Consider the following 16,718-nt stretch of genomic DNA (forward strand, 5'->3'; position numbering starts at 1 on the left):
CTCTCCTTCGTTGTCACTTTCAAAACCAAAGAAATCCTCGTTGTCAGTGTCAGAGTCGAACACCCTCAGAAGGGCCGTGGCGGTGTCCTCCTCTCCATCATGCAGCAGTCCAGCCCTTCAAAATCCGTTGGTGATCGTGGATGTTTTCGCACTTTTCCACGCTGTCAGAATCCACCGGTGGAGTTGGGCATAACTTGCTTTTCGCAAGTTTATCGCCGCTCGTCATCCACGACTCCCGCTGAATGCGTAGCGCTACTTTGAAGTTTGTTTTTCGCGCTACTTCGTACGGCACTACGTTGCCTGGCGGACGGACATGTGACTAACATACCACTCTTGAACCCCGATCCTTCCGCCAGGCAACGTAGTGCCGTACAACAGCGGAACAAACAAAACAAATCGTCTTATGATATGACAAAAATCATGGAAAATCCATAGAAAAGCCGCACCTGACTAAAAGCCGCAGGGTTCAAAGCTTGTGCAAAAAGTAGCGGCTTATAGCCCGACAATTACGGTAATTCATAATTTAGTAATCTCCATGTTAGGGGTTAGAACAAGGCTAATAAACTCCTGTTAAAACCTTTTGTTACAGAAATACAGACAAAAAGAAATCTATGTCTGAATGCCTGGAGATCTGAGACTGACAGAAGCAAAAAGCTTTATTAGTTAAAAGAAGCTTTTAACTTCTCTTATTCACTCACATTTATAGAAGCACTTTTTTCTACGCTTGTTTTCTATCTAGCACTCACACCCCGGTGAACAACTTGGGGTTCAGTAGTTGCCCAAAGATACTTTGAAGCAGTCAGGGATCAAACCACCAACTTTCAAATTAGTAGATGACCTGTTCTACCTCCCGAGCAACAACTACCCCATTGTATTTATTATTTAAATTACCCCAAAAAAAACACACATGAGAAGCAAAAAGCAACTTGCAATGTTGGAGAATACTGTTCAGTATTCAGAATGACTTGAGAAAAATCAAAGCTACTTGGTAACAAGGGGCCCTTTACTATAACATAAACGCCACCAAGGGTTCTGTTTCTGCCTCAGTTTATTCTTTTGTAATTTGGAGGATAAGACCTGATGTTCTGTGCAACTCATCCTTTCATTCAGACTCAGATATGTCATGTGTCTATTGGACATTTTCTGTGACTAAAATTGGGCTATGTGAATTTAAATAACATTAATCACAAAGATATCCAAACGTTTACCTTCCCTGGAAAGCTTGATTAGTTGCCTGTATCAAATTCTCCCTCCCGCTTACTCACACAGAGGCCAAGGGTTACACATAAATAAGGACATTCAGTTCTCTTGGTTTTCCACAATTACAGGCTTGTGCACTTCTGTGTTGTGCTCATGGATTACGTGGTGTTCACTTGAAAATAACAAGAACGCACACAAGCCACACTAACACAAAAAGAATTATAGCATAGGTGCCCCAGTGCTCGACCTTTCATTAGCAGCCACGCTTTGATCTCACATATTAGTGTGCACAGAAGCTTCAGTGTGAAATTGTGTGTTTGTGCATATGTTCTCCTACCTCTGTGAGAGCATGAAGCTGGCCCTCATGGACACAAACTCCTTTAAACCTAGAAGACAGATGCAATGAAAAATGTTGTTGTTAAAACATGTTTTATAAGCACCATTTCAAAGATTAATTGAAGATATGTGTAATAATTTGACTTGATAAAAGAAAAATGTGGTTGAGACACTGACAGACAAATGTTCTTATCTTTGCAAGCCACAAACACAGTTTCTAACTAGTTCAATAACTTGCTAGAAGAAGTTGTCTGCTCCCTTATCACAGGAGGTGTTTTACACTAGATACCCTTCCTCATACAACCCCAAAGGGCATTTGTGCTTCCAGCTGGAATCAAAGTAACAGCCTTTTGCTTGCCAAGAAAATGTGTTAACCATTACACTATAGAATCACTTGCTATGTAGTGTGTATAAAAAATAGATTAAAATACTTTGTGACCTTTTCTGTTATGAGTGAAGAGAAGAAAGCAGCAACAACAGTTGAGAAAAGATTAAAATTCCAATAGGCAAGACCGGACCGGTGATTACTGTCAGACAGTCTCATAACAGCAGGATAATAACAGCTCAGCTGCTTCACCTGCATTCCTTCCATTTCTCCCTCTGCCTTTCCTGCAAATTTTAATATAGTAATAAACAAAACCACAATCACGCTAACACCCTTTCTGTTGTGTCAGTGTTTCATAATCACACTGACAAATTCAATTTCTGATATTAAACTAAATAACTAAATAATTAAATCTACCACAATGACAAACACTTTAATCAAGGATAAACACAGCCTCAACTTATCATGTCAGATCATTCTTCCTCAATTTTGGATGACTTTTTATTCATCTGTATTTATAAAATAAATTGAGCCCAGAGAGGGCTGTGTACCCCTTCACTTGAAATCTAATGGTGTGTGTGTGTGTGTGTGTGTGTGTGTGTGTGTGTGTGTGTGTGTGTGTGTGTGTGTGTGTGTGTGTGTGTGTTCAGAGCAACACATGAACCAACTGTTCACAAACTCAGTTGAGGACCTCATAATTCTGAAGTAAACGAAAAGGTCAACTCTGTGGGCCCTTATTGGACTTTAGCTAACAATGACCCCCTCAGTGCAAGCTTGTTAGCACACAGACACACAAACCATGAAGCACGCTTAACAAAGATGGCATTGTAAACGATGTGTGCTTGTGTGTCCGTGAACACACAAAGATATTTATGCATATGTGTGCATGGCCGTAAACACACACTCCCCCACACACATGCCCAAAGTAGAATGTGAAATATTTACTACAAAGACAAAATAACAAACCTATTTTATAGCAAAACAGTTGTTCTAATTGAAATAACATCTCATATTCAACATTTTATTAAGTGTACCCACTTTCCATACTTTCCTGCAGTAAAATTAAAGTTAAACACCTTTGCATTTTACCACAGATGTCATTTGAAGAGGTTTAAATATGGATAAGATCTGCATTTAAGAACCATAAAACAAATACAATCTGAAGAACTAAAATATACTATTCATATTTTTTAGATGTGGAAAACTAAAACTTTTCTTGGACAGCAGCCATTGGTTATATAATTCCACAAGCACATTTGATTTTATACACCTTAAAGGACATGTACATCCAAAACACTAATACCTGTGTAAGATTCTTCTGGCAGCTGCAAAGAAAACTGTAACAACTGACTAACTGAAAGACTGGGAAAAATCATGATTATGCAAAGTTATACATACATAAGTAACTTTAACTATTAACAGAGGCAGCCTTGCTCAAATCCACAGGCTTCACATATTTATGTATCTTTTTTAGATCTTTACTAGCTTCCAGTTTTGTTTTGGCCTTTGTCCATTTATGTCAATGTTCTTAATGTTTAAACAAAGCAAAACAAAATAAAGTCATGAAAAGTGGCATTACACTACAGAAACAGAAGACTTTTAAGGACATTAGAGAAATTAGTCAGCAGGACAGCAGCGTAATTATGGATTCAAAGTTGAAAGTGGCCAAAGATTATGTGCATTTAACTTCAACAGGAAGTTAGATCTTAAAGAAAATGGAACTTAAAGTCAATTTCATCATGATGCCTAGGTTCTGACCAAGTTGCAACCTGTGGCGCTGAAAAGTGAAGCCCAAAAACAAATTCCAAAAATCAGAGTTCCTTAAATGGCAAATTGAGGCTGCAAAAGTAAGTCAAGTCCTCTAGAATCCCATGTTAAAACTTTGCAACTAAAACAGGCTTTGCTACATGTATCCAATTTTCCCTTTCACAAGAACAGCACAGAGTGAAAAAAAGCTACTTTCAGCTGCTCACTTATTCACAGGGGATCACATTTGTTTTGGCAGACTTTAACATCAGATGCCTTCTTCTGATGCAACCCCAAAGACATTTGTGTCTCCTCCTAGAATCGAACTGGGAACTTTTCACTTGTTAAGCAAACATGTAAACTACTGCACTATGTAGCCAATTTTTTGTGTATATCTCACCCCTTTGAATTTTATTAAGGCTTAAAGTTAATATACTATTAGGACAGTATCCACTTTATTTCTACATTACTTGGTGCTATTTAGCAGGTATCTCTGGCTAAGCGAGGCACTTGTTAAGTCTATCAATGCATCATGCTTACCTGTGTTACTATTTATTTAGTACTAGGTCCAAAAAGAAGAAGAAAAGCAAAACTGTGACTGCACTTTTAAAACGGTTTGACATTGATTTCTATTTTAATTCTGAAAAATGTTAAATGGAGACAACACAAATCAGCAAGGACCACAAATGTCACCAACTTTTTGACACTTTGCCAATCATACAGCAGATAACTGAAAAGAAAATGTTCATGACTGTATACAGCTTCTGCCTTTCCCCTTCCCTGTGACAGAGAGGGCCCTCCTTGCTTCTTGCCTCCAGGCATCTGGTGAAACCCTAACAGGAGTTGGCAGCTTAGAAAATCCATTGCTAATAGGCTCTATGTTTGACACAGTTTCAAACCAACCCCAAAGGAAACAGGTCACAACCACAAGCACATGAGCAAATGACAGAAGAGAAGTGGTGGTGAAGGGGGTGGAAGACTATAAATATATTTTGTTTATCATCACACAGGCAGGTGTTAGTAGAAATTATTTTCTGCACACAGTCATTTGTGCTGAATATCATCTAGAGTTTCTGAAATCGTTACTAAGAATGAGTTTCTTAAAATCTGCACCATAACGTAATAATTATCTGGAACAAAATAATGATTTTGCTTGCTTTGTTTTAAAAGTTAAATTAATGTAGCTTTTAGAAGCAACCAACATTTTAAATTAAGATTCAATTAACAAAGGTTATTTATTTATTTATTTATTTTTAAGAGCCCTGGCTGGAAAATAAATTACTCTTATTCGATTACTAACCTGAGTATGTTTGGATGATTAAGCCGGTTCATTAGCTGGACTTCTCTCAACATATTAGCCCTGTTACTGCTGAGCTTGTTCATCTTCAGAGCCATAACTTGGTCTGAAGCTCGATGACGTACCTGGAAAAAAGTCAAATGAAAATGTGTTCAGTTACAGTCAAATACAACCAAACACTGTCTCATCCTTCATATCTAGGGCAGATTAACTATGACTGCATAATGCCTAAAATGAGCACAACAGTTAAGGCCTTGAACAGCTTGCAACCAAGCTCTTCTGCAATTATAACCCAAAAAAATATTAAATCTGGTTCTTCAGGCAAGAAAACAGAGGAAGCCAAAAAAACAAAGGGCAGGACATAAAAGAGAAGTGAAATGAGGTCAGTCAATGCTGACCAGCCATGACAAAGGAAACAGTCAGGTCAGTGCTCCACAATCAATTTTATATGATTCTGCGTCAGGATTTAGTTTCCATTGATTTGTTACATAGTTGTGGCATCACACTCAATCCCTCCATGGCTGGCTGGAGACTATCCCAGCACGGCAAACCTAACAGGTCATTGGATTGTGACAACTTTAAAACATTTCCCGTTGAAGCTTTGAAACAGTACAGTACACTTTTTTTTTAAACAATCTACTAGCATTTATTTTTCATTGACTGCAATTGACTAGCAAGAGGTGCTATGTTGGTAGCATGTTTAAATTTAAATGCCTAAAAGTCAAAACCAAGAAAGTTGAATCAAAATTTAGAAGCAAATATTTCTTAATCAACATCAAATGTAACACGAAATAGAGACGTGTATGCAGATTTTGATTTTGTTTGTTTTTATCCCAAATTTAAAGATATACTTTGGAGCCATTGCAAATACAAACACACACACATACACACACTTTCTAAAATATCAGCAGTTCAATTTGCTTAATATATTTAATATCTACTGAAGGAAACACAGATTATTTTACAGATTCCTGTGGTTACTATTAAAGGTAGAAAGCCCCAATGTGCCTGTCTAGACGTCAGGAGAACCAATTGACTAAGACACTGTATGCAAATCTATCTACCTGCACATGCAAACTCTTTCCTCCCATCAGAAGCATTTAAAAAGCTTTTAAGAAAGTAATTTCAAAAGCCTAAATTAATCCTGTATCTACGGAAAGATGAGCTTCAGTACATAAGGCAACTATTCAAATATCATAAGCTCCAGATGAGGTGTTAACTGTGGAAAATTATTCATAGACGCATGCAAACCAGACCTGCTAACTGGCACGTTAGTATAGCAGTTATGCTATCATTCATTCTGCAGCAACTTAAACCAACACTTCAAAGATCATTTTAAACTGCACAGTGAATAAAAGGTTTCAGTGCTGCCAGTGTTACTGTATGGGCCATTGTGCATTCTTTGTTTGGTAAAGCATGAACCATTACAAGAACAAAGGTTCACCTGTCACATATGTTGGTTTGTTTTGGACACTTACTCAATACTGGATGCTGGATAAACATGGTTTGTTAGTAAAAGAGTTTTGGTCACTTTTAGTCGTGCATTCCTTTTTTAAAAATTTGCTACATTTGATTAGATTCAATAAAGACTGGGGGAGGGGGGTATACAGTCCCAAAAACGCTCTTATATTCACTATAAATAAATAAATAAATAAATAAATAAATAAATAAATGGCAAATTTATGTCATCTTATAGCAGCTATCTTCCATTACACAGCCACTGTGATATCCCATCAGTAGGATGGGAACTTAACAACACAGGCAAAAATCAATGTGGATTATGCAGGCAACATTAACAATTAAAGGAAAGTATACAGAATAACACTAGTTCCTCTGCACTGCAAGTTCATTACTTAGTGCAAGATGATCACTATTATATACCGTGTATAAGCAGAACTTCAAAAAATATAATGAACTTGAATTTAGTCTGTGAGAGTTTTCTGTATCGACTTCTCTCTGTGTCTCACACATGCACAAACAAAAATGTCTCTGTTCAAGTTCAAAGGAGTGGGCATGGCTAAAAGAGCCGACAGTCCCCACCACAGGACAGCAGAAACAACAGATGGCCACTCCTCTAAAGGCCTCCTCCCCCACATCCGTCTGACCCCCAATTCCTCACTCTTCACATCCCCCCCATCTGCAGTTATTCCTCATCCCCCCCTTTTTCTCCCCTCTGTGGGCTCCAGCAAATCATGCCCAAGTAATCATCAAGTCTGTAGGGGTAGCATTTTTCCCCCTCTCCCATCTTCCTCTCTAGTGTCTCCCCATTTTTCCACCTCGCCTTCTCAGATGGAAACCATAACCCTAGTGTCTGTCTCAAACCCTTTACCAAGCCCCTGCCACCCCAAAATAACTCAACCTCTAACCAATCCTTACACCCCCCCTCCTTTCAAACTCCTCTTCCTCTCCTCTGTAGCCCTCATCCTTGCCTTCCTTTGTACTCAGTAAACACCTAAAACCTCTTCTGAAGCACCACATCCCGTTCATCAGTCTTTCCACACCACCCCAGGATCCACCCGAATCTGTCCCTCCTCTTTAAACTCCTTCTTTTGCCTCAGCTCTGATCATTTTCTATAGCAGTATAGAAAACAAAGTGAGTAATGTTTATCTCACAGTGATTATGCTTGTTTCCCTTCAATGAAACACACCCCAAATGTCTCTAAAATCATTCATCAATGGTGTTTGCTTTGTTTATTTTTTGTTTTTTTAATCCACTCTTTAGCCCAGTTGCAGCACTGTGAGTTATGAATAACTTCCAGGGGTTTTACATCAATAACAATGGCATGTTTCTGAGAGCTGGCATACAAACTACACAATGGGTTAGAATAGTGCTGAATAACAGCACTTTCTACAAGCTTAATATGGCTAATAAAAACCAATTACAATATACCTAGATTCGCTCCAATACAAATCTTCTGGATTAGCTTGAGCTGTTCCTAATAACACACACGTCACTCAAACACCACTGGCTGTCAGACAACAACAGTATCATCAATCAGCCCACCCACGACACAATGGAAACCAAATGTCACAGCAGGTCATCTCCACTGGAGGTCTCATGTTGCATACAATCCAGTACATGGCCAATCCTCCTGCACTAAAGCCAAGTTGAAATTCCAATACACAAAAGCTAACAAGGAAAAATAAATTATAATAGTTTGTAGGGCTGGGCGATATGGCCTAAAATCCACATCACGGTATAATTTGAAAAACGTGCGGTAACGATATATATATATATATTAGGGGTGCAACGATATTCGTATCGATATTGAACCGTTCGATACAGTGCTTTCGGTTCGGTACGCATATGTATCGAACAATACAACATTTGTAATTTATTTTATCAACTTTCCTTCTGACGATGCTGTCTGTGTTGAGCGCTCAGTGAATCTGCGTTCGACTACTCCGCCTAGGCTGCACTGTCGAGCGCAGATCCACTGAGCGCTCAACACAGACAGCATCGTCAGAAGGAAGAGCGCAGGGCACCTCCCCCACCCTCATTCAGATCTGGTGTTTGGAATTATTTTGGTTTTCATGTGGCGTATGACCCTGAAGGTAAGCGAGTCATGGACTAAAGTAAAACAGTATGTTGGATGTGCCACACAATGCTCAATTACATGGGTGGGAACTAGTGTGTTAGCGCAGTTAGCTCGTTAACGTGTTGGCCGTCTAGCCCCATGCACGGGGTGATCGGCGGTAGCTCGTTAACGGAGATTTGCCGTGTTGTGGCGTTAAGGTCATTTCAACGAGATTAACCTGAAAGCACTAGTGGGAACACAACGAATATGACTGCACATTTACGCCGACATCATCCTAGTGCAAAGACAAAAACAACAAGCATGCTACTAACTTTAGCCGAGTCATTTAGACAGCTGTTAGCACATGATTCTCCTTATGCTGCTGAGAATATAGCCCAGAAGAAGCGGATAGTATAGCTTTTATTTTGGAAAGAGACATTTCTCTGTAATAAACTCTCTTTTCCAAAGATGAGTGATTCCTCAATCAGATACAGGGCTTGCAATATCGCTAGCCCGACGTCCCGGAGCTAGCGATTTTTCCAGTCGGGCTATTGTAGGAAGAAAAATATATGTCAATGCTTTTGCATTCTTTCGGAAATGTAGCTGGGTAATTATGTCATTGGCATCGGTGAGCCACTGTCAATATGTGACATATTGAAATCGCGTTTGAATTTGCGCTTGTTTTTTTGCTTTCACTTTGCAATCGTGTGAACTGTGTATAGAGAGCGACAGCACTGATCTGTGAGTGATGATAATTTGTGCACCAATTCCTCTGACATCGTCTTATTAATCGTTAGCTTACTATGCAAACATGACAAGTGAAATCTCCCGCAGCAAGCTTAAACATGTGAGAGGTTGATCGCGCAGAGAATCGCTGAGCTTATGTGAGTGAGTGTGTAAAAGCATTTCAGTTCTGCTGAGCCAAATAAGACAGGTCAGGGTGAAGAAGTGACAGCCAAAGAAAAGCTTACCACAAAACGGAGAAGTTATGACAAATCAGACTATAAGGCAAAAAGAAAGTGCAGCTTTATGGTTTCATGGACAAAAGAATTTCTGTGGCTGCAATATGACGAGCTAAATAACCAGGGCTGCACATAAGTGGTCCGCAGGTGCGCATTCGCTGTCAAAATAAAAAACACGTACAAGGGTTAGGGTTAAATTTAAAAACTGTACTTTTGAGTTAAAATATATATTTATAATTTTAATAAATGACAAATTAAGAAGGCATGAACATTTTTTTTGTATCGAAAAAATATCGAACCGTGACACCAAAGTATCGAACCGAACCGAACCGTGAATTTTGTGTATCGTTGCACCCCTAATATATATATATATATCGTGATATATTATTTTCTTCTGTATAACGTATTTTCCACACTATAAGGCACACTTAAAATCCTTTAATTTTCTCAAAAATCGAGAGTGTGCCTTATGTATGAATTCTGGTTGTGCTTACTGACCTCGAACCGATTTTGGCGTGCAGAAATCTGTTAAAAAATGTTTTAGTACAACTTTGGTAAGCCGCACTTCTTGATGGATTGTCAGAGCATTACGGCTGCCGTAGTGAGGAGCTTCGCGGAGTAATCTGGGTCCAAAACTCCTCTTCAGGTCCCAAAGTCAAACGAACACTGAGAGTTAAAAACAGTCTAAATTCTTTCATCTTTAATAAAATCATCAGCGTTGCTGCTTTACCAGGTGTAACAATTAAGTTTAACATCCAGGCATCCATGAAAACAGAATTTATTACATTTAACAGAATTAGAAGTTAACAGGAAGTTAGCTCGCTAGTTTCCAGCTAAACATGACATACCATGTTCTGACTGAGAGATTTTTGAAACTAATTAAAATGTACAGCTCTGCTACCATTTCCAACATAAATGAAGACAGAAAACTAAACAGCAGTGGCGTTTGCAGGGTTACTGAAGTTGGACTACCTGGTATATAATGATGTGCTACGTGATTGCTAGCAACACAGCTATGTTAGCATAACATTAGCACAGTGAAGCTGGAGGATGAACGCCAACTTTTTTTCCACTCGATAAAAGTTAACGTGAGGGATTCTGGTGGTCAGGGACAAATGCAATCGCATAGCAGGATGCTATACATGGGCCAAGGAGGAGAACAACTGAGATTATTCATCCACAATACAAGGTTAGTTATTAATATACTGCAACAACATGGGAACAGAACAGCTGCGAGAGAATTCAACATTAATGAATCAATGTTACGGAAGTGGAGGAAGCGCAGTTTTTGGCTTTCCCCATATTTTAAAAGTGCTTCATCTCTTTGCTATGACTGTCGCCCGGCATAATTTGCAGATGATAATGGTTGTAGCCGCTGCGATGCTTTCGACCAAAACAGGCACAGCTTGACGACATCATCAACATGCGCTATGGCGATAGAGCGGTATAGTCAAAATCTCTATCGTTGGCCAAATTTTTATTGTTTCTATCGCCCACCCCTAACAGTTTGATAAATAGAGTGAAATAAAAGGGAGTCTTAACTTTCTTAATGAATAAGATAAACCCTTTACCCCAATGTTGTCACCTTTGTCTTCCATGTTACCCCTTTAAGAAACAAGAGATCGGTCTTTACTGTCTGTCTTAGAATAAACCCCGAACAAAGAATGCATCTGATGATATACTAAAACCAACAAAGTCAAACATTATTAGGCCATCATCATTTATTTCTAATTTATGCAATCGGGCTCTATTCCTAGATGAGCAGTCACACTGCTTATCTAAACCACAATGAGTCATGCAAAAATTTGTAACTGTCATGGTGGACTGATAATACAACAGACCAAAAAAAAAAGTTTCTTCTGCTGCAGCTTCATTTAGCAGAGCCTAATTAATAATGAGACTGAGTGCAATCGAATCACAAAATAAAACTATGTCAGGCACCAAGGGTGAAGAATTCAGCTGAGGTCAAATCTGACACTCTTGCTTGAGGTATGAAATGAGGCATGGTTATAAAATGAGAAGACAGTGAAAGAAAAGACTGAACTTGAGAAAAGAGTGAGGTAATATCTGATCTCTACACACCCTGAATACATCAGAGAAAAATCCTGAGCCAATCCACTCGCGGGAGAAGTCATCAAGGCGTGTAAGACAGGAGAAGGCACTGATGAGGGCTCGGTAGGATGATGGGGAAGACACCTGGAGAACACAGAAAAGGACATGTTTGATGAGCATGTTGCAGGACCATACCACAACTTTGTTTGGGCTGAAGAGGTTGTCAGAAACAGTTTCTGAAAAAAGCCACTAATCTATAGCTAAGTACAGACTAGACTGTACAGGTTATAATTATACTGTTGTCCAAGCTCTACACTGGCTTTACATTGAGTTGTAGAGTGCACACGAGTCCTGTATAGTGTATAACATGTAACAATTTTAAACTAAACTAAAAACCAACCTGCAAAGGTGGAGCCATTCCCATCTCACACACTCCTACCCCTCCGATATCATCTCTGTCCTCATTGAGGCGTTCAGGTCGTGTAGGAAACCCAGCAATGGAGTTGCGTTTATTCCGTTCCATGGTGACGTGAATGACGGTGGTACCAGTGAGGGTATTATGGGTGTTTTTCTGTAATGTACCCGCATGACAAGTGGACTGGTTGGTTTTCGCGGAGCCGAGGGTTTCACGGCAGAACAGTATTTGCACAGTTTGTGTTGCGGGAGAAAATATATCACACACATAGACTTCTGTTTCTGAATCTGAACCCAAGAATTTTCCAAGTAATCCAAATCATCACTGCTTGTAACTGAGAACTTCACCCAAATAAGGATTTCACATGTTTGACAGAGGTATGTTGTATCCCTGGAGACCTGTAGAAAGAAAGAAAGAAGAAATTTAATGAGTAAGCTTCATGGCAGACTTTTTTTTTCTATGCTGCTGATTGAAGTAGCCATTGTAGCCAATGAGAGGTATAAGCAAATGCAAATTAAGGCTTTAACATTTATTCCCACTTTAAGTGAAACATAAAATGAACAGTAAGAAAAATTTTAAGTGTTTGAATGAGTTTAAGCAAAGTGTCCAAATGACAAAAATATTGTTTTCATAAAAAATATCTACTTATCTCCAGGTATCAGTCTACATTCTGATCATTTTTGCTGTTAAACTTCCGTCTTTGGATTTCCAGTGACTCACAAGCATGTTATCAAGCATGGTTTACTTCATCACTATTTTCAGGTGCCGAGACTTGGTGGCCCATAAATCCTCCATCTCAAGTCATCAGGCCTATTTAACAAAGATTTTTGTATATTTAAAATGGTCCTTTTGACATGATCTATCTAACTAACTATAAAGCAAGACCTTTTTGATGCAGTCATGTCACAAAAACAAAATGTCTAGAGAATGTCTGAGACTAAAAGACACATTTAAGACCTATGCAAACTGAATTTAAGTCAATTCAGTACTTTTACTACAACTTTTTGGTATTGAATGTGCCCTGAACATTTTATGGCTCCTTATTGACCAGCAGTCTTACACATAGTCCTAAACAATAAAGAAGGAGCAAGTTACAATTTCATGTTATTCTAAAGATATTTAAAAGCAAATGCAACTTTGGACTGGGTCCTGTCTCAGGAGGGACGAGACAAGCCAATATTACTCAACAGGCTCAAATGAAATGGCTGTAATAGGGGCCCATTGTCCAATTATGGGAGATTAGCCAAGGAATAGCTCAGGTCTTGGACCTTTCTGCCATCCAAAACAAAGTCAGCAGGGTACAAAGGGGAACAGGAAAGCACGTCTGCGGCTAAAGGTCTTTAAATGCCTGTAAACAATGTGGCTTTCATATCTTAAGAATACGTCAAGCTAGAGGAAGATTTCTTTAGCTGATAAAAACATGTTGAGCCACTCTATAAATCTTTCCCTATAAATGCTGAAGAGTACACAAAAAAATGCCTTCCTTCACCTAAGGTCATAAGCAGAAAATTTCCACTCACTGTACATTTCCACTGAAGACATACTTCAGATCCTATGTCTCAACAGTAAGTGAAAAATTGACCTGACGACTGAGCATCTTATGTGTGCTGAATAGAACATACACCTTTAAATAAGAACAGAGTTCAGTGAGAAATAATAACTTTCACGCAGTAAATTGCTTGTGACCTGTTAATGTTAATGTAATAATGAAAGAAGCATCCAATTATAAACTGTTTGCCAGCTGAATTTAAAGCTGGAGTTTGTTCCATTTATCCATGGAAGTCAGAAATTAAAATGATTTTTTTGAGTTTGATTTTATGGATTGAATGTGTTCAGGTCAATAAAAATATTTCACAACCTCAAGTTTTGCCACTAGGGATTTTCTGCTTGCATATTTAAAGATGTCTGCATCTACATGACAATACAAAAAAATGATGTCAGGTGCAACAGGTAGCAATAATTCTAACTGTATATAAATGTTGGCCAATCATAAGGCTACAAACAATAACACGGGGCACAGTCTGACACAGGCGTAAACTTTTGATGTCGCAAAACAAAACTATTGTTTCCCTTGTCCACACAGAAAGGTACCGGATGACGATGTTGCACTTTCATTTTTCAATGTTCAATGTTTTATTGCTACAATGGCAATAAAGATTCTGATTTCTGACTTGACATCTACTTTGCATATTGTTGACCATCACATTGATAGGCTGAGATAGTAGGTAGGTGTATCAGGGCCTAGTTCTCTTCAGATGTGTCTGAATGACTCTTTTTTTGTGGCTGCTTCTAAGTACACGTCATGCTCCACTTCTCTTGCCTACAAGTTCTTTATTGTTTCTGTTATACCTGTTGGCTCTTCTGCACATTTTTAAGCACATTTAGGAACATTTTTATAACTACTACCCAGCAAGTATGTCGCTGAAAGTAAGATTTTGTTGCACTGGCTCCCTGTTAACTTCAAAGTCCATTTCAGATTCTGGTATCAACTCTGCATTGACAAGCACCAGGGGATATCAGAGAACGTTAACATCAATATATCCCCATCAGGTGTCTGAGGTCGTGTGATCAGGGCCTGCTGACTGTGCATCAAACAAAGTAGACAGAGCTTTTGCAACAATTGCAGACTCTGGAACTCTCTCCGCCTGAGCCTGAGCTCTGTGGACTCATGATCTCATAAAAAAAAAAGAAAGAAAAAAAGCTCAAAATATGAAAAAAGGCTCTGAACTAGTGAATGAACAAAAAGTGGACATCTAATGATGTCACTTTGGGTTTCAGGAAATTGTAAGGGGTATTTTTAACAACGACTTCATCCTTATTCTTATCCACTTTTGCTATTTTAGAAACGCTTGCATAATGTTGCGCCAATGTGGAAATTTGACTTCAACTTCTTCCCTGATGTAAGAACAGAAAGTAAACAAAGACTATGTGTTGTGGTTAAACGATTCCTTTAAGTATGGGTTCCAACAATGAGCTCATACGTAGAAGTCGGACTTCACATTATCGCTAATACTATAAATACTGTCATTATGTACTCTGGCCTTTCTGTGTTTGAGAGGAATAATGACAAAAGCTTAAAACAGGTGCAGTGTTTTAAATGAATATACTAAAGAGGCCCATTAAACCAAAGCAGAAATTCAAAAGTCAATGTTGGGCCCAGATGAGGTTTCATAAGATCCTAAAAACAGCAGTGACACTAGACTCTTAAGAGAGTTGCTGTACTCCTACTGGACAATTTCTGAGATCATTCTCTGTCCCAGCCACATCCTTAAAAGGCTTTTCATCCTCCTCTTTCTGTTTTTTTTCCCCCTAACAGCGACACCTCATTTTATGCCTTGCAGAAACAGTACAGCAGGAATAAAAGTGGCTGTGCCAAGAAAAATGCAAGCCACAAGTACCAGGCCCAAGCGTTCCTATCTAATTTCAGTGGGGTTTCCGTCCAAGACCAAGAACACAGATACATCACATCTATTCTGTATCTGAGTAGACAAGAATAGGTCAGCAAGTAGAACATAAATTCTCCCTATATTCATAACCGAGAAGCAACAAAGAAGAGCTTCTGCATTCACACACCCACATTAATGGTCAAAGCTGCCCTAACTGACTAAATAAAAACTTCCCATTCTCACAAACACTTCAGACATACACATGATACTTGAAAAAGCCTGATCTTTAGTGGGTGGTTAAAAAAGGATTTTCAGTCAGAATGATTATTTTATAGGCAAAAGATGATGACAACCATAGTAATAATTTAAACACCTACTCATTAGGTAAAAATGAAACGCACATCATTCATAGTCACTTCCTAGCAATAAAAAAGAATTCAATTATGGGGGAAACAACCACAGCTGCATACTACAACATGACTTAGTCCAATTAAAAAAATAGGATCATGCTACAGAAAGTTGTAATTTTGAGCAATACGATAACCCTCTATCACACTGGAAATGATAAAAAGAAAATGTAGGCAAACCAACAGAGTTCATAACTATATTTGTTTCCAAACTATACCCTGTTGCCTACATATCCAAAAGGCGTGCACTTAAAAAACACCACACTAAAGGAAAAGGATGGAAATTTCAAAGGCAGAATTTTTCTTGGGGTCTGTAAAATGTGGCTTGTTGCTACTCTGAAACAGATGGGGCATCACCAAAGCAGCCTCAGGCCAAATGTTTTAACAGTAGTTTGGGGGCCTGAACACCATGCCACTGTGTCTCAGTGGATCAGAGACTAATAGAAAATGTCAGCAATAAATAAAAAGAAAAAAGTACTTAAGTGATGCTCTAATGACAGGTTTGTAGCTAGGGTTAGTGTCTCTGAGGAGCAAAAGGAATTAAATGGGCGTGAGTGAACGTGTAAGAGTCTGCATACACAGCTCAGCAATAAGCACAGACCTGTTTTCACTACATTCAAACACAATGTAGAAGTTATGATAGTCTCTAATGATAATTTCTGTAAACAATTTTCAGCATTTCAGTAATCTGATAGGCCCTTTGTTTGGTGAGTTATAGATACCAACTAACTGTAAAAAGCCATGCAAAAATGTAAACAAGATCAATTTTAACAAAAGAGAATAGCATCACATCTGACCACAATCTATTACAGAATACCATACCAATGCATACCTCTCATTCTTCAGAGTTTTGAAATAATGGAACAAACCGAGGGGACAGGCACTGTGGAGTGAAGGGGAAAAACCTACTTTATATACGTGAGAGCCATAAACAGCACGAGTGAAGGGGGAAAAGCATGATTCGTATCTTGTAAAGTATAAATAATATGCTAAATAATGAACTTCTCGATCAGCATTTCTTCTGTTATTTTAAGTGTTTTTTTGGCCGCGACATAAATGTAAACAAACCACAGA

The 16,718-nt window shown here is 38.6% G+C and overlaps 1 protein-coding gene across 3 annotated transcripts in view; it reads right to left on the reverse strand.

Moving 5' to 3' along the window:
* The window catches only part of tesk2 (testis associated actin remodelling kinase 2), a 36,067-nt gene that overhangs the window by 18,876 nt on the left and 473 nt on the right, over window positions 1-16,718 (reverse strand). Inside the window, exons 2-6 of one of the 3 annotated variants that reach the window (XM_086270990.1) lie at window positions 12,119-12,249; window positions 11,837-12,007; window positions 11,467-11,580; window positions 4,908-5,029; window positions 1,538-1,586 (exon numbers count right to left, since the gene is read on the reverse strand). In XM_086270990.1, coding sequence (XP_086127116.1) covers window positions 1,538-1,586; window positions 4,908-5,029; window positions 11,467-11,580; window positions 11,837-11,959 — 408 coding nt within the window. In that variant the 5' untranslated portion in view covers window positions 11,960-12,007; window positions 12,119-12,249. Of the gene's footprint in view, window positions 1-1,537; window positions 1,587-4,907; window positions 5,030-11,466; window positions 11,581-11,836; window positions 12,250-16,476; window positions 16,528-16,718 lie in introns of all 3 variants that reach the window. The other 2 variants (XM_086270989.1, XM_086270988.1) reach the window with 2 other exon arrangements.

This window comes from Aulonocara sp. 'chitande type north' Nkhata Bay, linkage group LG18 (genome assembly GCF_057382095.1).
Source record: "Aulonocara sp. 'chitande type north' Nkhata Bay isolate Kocher_YH1m ecotype deep benthic linkage group LG18, A_spYH_male_GT1.1, whole genome shotgun sequence".
NCBI classification, from domain to species: domain Eukaryota; kingdom Metazoa; phylum Chordata; class Actinopteri; order Cichliformes; family Cichlidae; genus Aulonocara; species Aulonocara sp. 'chitande type north' Nkhata Bay.